At 36.8% G+C, this 2,990-nt stretch overlaps 1 protein-coding gene across 1 annotated transcript; it reads right to left on the bottom strand.

The window, feature by feature from the left end:
• LOC21394136 (12S seed storage globulin 2) lies at nt 1-2,614 on the bottom strand. The gene is made up of 3 exons (XM_010114620.2): nt 2,284-2,614; nt 533-1,253; nt 1-396 (listed from the first exon to the last, which is right to left on the bottom strand). The coding sequence occupies exons 1-3, from the start codon at nt 2,477-2,479 to the stop codon at nt 243-245; spliced, it is 1,071 nt and encodes a 356-aa protein (XP_010112922.1). The 5' UTR covers nt 2,480-2,614; the 3' UTR covers nt 1-242.
• Nucleotides 2,615-2,990: the final 376 nt, after the last annotated feature.

Genomic DNA, 2,990 nt, shown 5'->3' with positions numbered 1-2,990 from the left:
AAAATGAATACCATGATATAATATTGCCGCAGAGATTAATGTGAAAAACTGTAGCGTGTAGTATTCCTCGAGCATTAAAGCAATGATGCCAGTTTAGACTGAAAAGCAAATACTATTAAACCAGCCGAAATTCCAAAAGTAAACAGCTCATAAACTTAGATAAGGATTCTAAAATGAGCATTTTATTGGGACACCTAAGAAACAAGCAAAGCCTAATGAACTACTATAAAACTAATGTATGTCTAGTTTGGTGGGGGGAAGAAAATAGCATCAGAGGTCCTCTTTGATCGGAAATGCTTCTCCACATCAGATCCCACATTGAAGGAAGCCTGAAGCACCTCAGGAGATAGAGCCTTCCACACTGAAGTCCTTCCAGCCAAATGGGTGAATATTGGGCTGCGCCATAAAAAAAAAAAAAAAAAAAAAAAAAAAAAAAAACAACAACAACAACAACAACAAAATTAGAATTTAATTTTCATAACAAAGCATGAAAAATGAAAACCCTTTTGGCTTTTGAGAAAAATTGACTTACTTTGGAGTTGTGATGATGGAGAACCATTCCAAGCCATCTGGGTCAGCAATCTTAGAGACAACATAGAACCTAGGGACAATGAACAAATTACCCCCTTTAACAGTTGTTTCCAAGACCCTTTTGCCGTCAACACCAACAACTTGCACACGCCCACTGCCCCTTACAAAATACGTGACTTGAAGAGCAGAGTCACAAGAGAATCCAGGAGAGCACATGGCACTTCCATCCAGCCTAACAAGGTCGGCCCCAAGTCCAACCTCACCAACCAATGGAAGGTTCTTGGTGTTCAAAACCACGACCCTTCCACCGTCTTTGATGTCGACGTCCAAGGGTGCCTCCTCGCAGTTCAACGCAAGTCCCTCGCGGTGCTCCTTCTTGGCCTCGGGCAGCTTAAATCCTTCCTGAAGCTTGACAATGCCATTGGCAGATTGGTTGCCTACAAGGGTCTTGACTACATTCTCCTCCAAGTCCCATGCTCGGCTGACAAACTCGGTGGAAAAGCCGGTGAAAACTCCGTTGGAGCCAGTGAGGAAGAAGTCGGTGAATTCACCCGCCTTGTGGGCTTTGGAAGTGTCACCCAAGAAGAGAACAACAAGCTCAGTGTCCTCCTTGTTGTACCACCATGTGACAACGCCGAATGGGAGGGCAATGGCATCACCCTTCTTGATTGCAATCACCTTTTCTTCTGATTCTGGTAGGACAATTCCAGCTACTCCTTGTCCTGAACAAAAGCAAAGATGTTGTACAGGTAAAATTATACTATTTTATGGTGTATAATTAAAAGGGATTGTGTATTTCCAAAGACTTAATTTGTAAACCATGCAAGCCCCTAAAAAAACTATGTTTCGGAAACAAGATTTATAGAGCATGATCGGATAAAATCATATAGAAAAAATTTTGATCTCTGAAGAAAAAGATTTAAGTATTACAGAATGACAAAAAAAATAAAATAAAGAACAAAAAAAAAAAACATGGATTTAACAGCAATTATATTTAATTTAAATATCTATTCTCAGAAAAGACATCGCACAAAGGAATCTGATTCTTGAAGATAATGAAACTAAAGTGACCGAAAACAAAGATAAAAATCTCTCAATCCCCCACCGCAATAGCATCTAATTCACTCTGCCTATATAAAGAAGAATAAAAGACGGTGAAAACTGAAATTTAACATGATAATACGACCTTATAAATAAAACAAAAGGCAACATCAACAAGAATTGAGCGTCAACGATATAAAAAATAAAAATAAAAATAAAAAAAGCCATTGATCATTACCGCTAATTGAAACACACATAGAAAACCCCTAGAACAAAAGACAACAAAATAACAAACAATTGTCAACAGTCATCATCTTCAGAAAAAAAACAAAAACAAAAACAAAAAAAAAAAGACCAAAACAAAAGCAAAAACAAACAAACAAACAAAATCATAGCATAGTAAAGGAGCAGTGGTGGGCATGTTTGTTCAACCTCTGTTTGGATGCCTCCTCTGTTAAAACTTTGATCCCCCAAAACCCAGAAGACCAAATTCCTTGTTCAAGATCTTTTTTTCTTACACATTAAACCAACTCTGTGGGTCGGACTGATTTTTTGTTAATAGATTGTGAGAGCTTTTAGGCTTGTCTTTTGCATTTAATGATGAAAAACTTACCATTGATCATAATAAAAAAAAAAGGGAGGAATAAAAGAAAACAAATACAGATTACAGATAAAGATATCGAACAAAAAAGGAAAGAAAAAAAATTGTACCTTGGAGAACGTAAGCAACCTTGGAAGAATCAGAATAACGAGGAAGAGCAAAACCATTCTTCTCAAGAGCGAGCTTGGAGGCTCCGATATTTCCTTCACGAAGCATGGGAAGCTCAGAAGGAGACCAGGCGTAGTAGGCCCCACCATCGCCTCCGTACACCCTCTTCGCCAACTTCGGGGAAAGATCAATCGCCATCTCTCTCAACAGAAAGTAAGAAGAACAATAAAACGCAAAAAGTTTATCACGCAAAGAAAACGCTGAAGGTATTAAGGAGAGAGGGAGTGTTTTATGAGAAGCGTTAGTGCTTTGCCTTTGAGTGACGACTGACCAGTGAGTGTCGTGTATATATATAATAGTTTGAGAAACAGATATGCAACCGAATAAGATTCCAAATTTTAAATTTTTTATTTTAACTAAAATTTATGAGTTGACACGGGGGAATACAGGATAAATAGATAAAAAGTCGACCTAATTATTCACACACACACAAAAAAAAAGTTTTTCCCTAAATAATTGTGCTTCTCGATAAGATTGACACGTATATCCATAAATACTCGGTGAGAGGAGAAACCGAGAAAGTGTAAATGGTACCCACCTGATAAATGGTTAACTCGCGATAAATTATTATTTATTTTAAATAATTTTAAATTTTATTATTTATTTAATTTAATTTTAAAATTTTATTATTTACTGTAATTTTCTTATT

Source organism: Morus notabilis, unplaced genomic scaffold (genome assembly GCF_000414095.1).
Source record: "Morus notabilis unplaced genomic scaffold, ASM41409v2 Scaffold80, whole genome shotgun sequence".
Classification (NCBI taxonomy): domain Eukaryota; kingdom Viridiplantae; phylum Streptophyta; class Magnoliopsida; order Rosales; family Moraceae; genus Morus; species Morus notabilis.
This window is presented reverse-complemented; position numbering and strand designations above follow the sequence as displayed.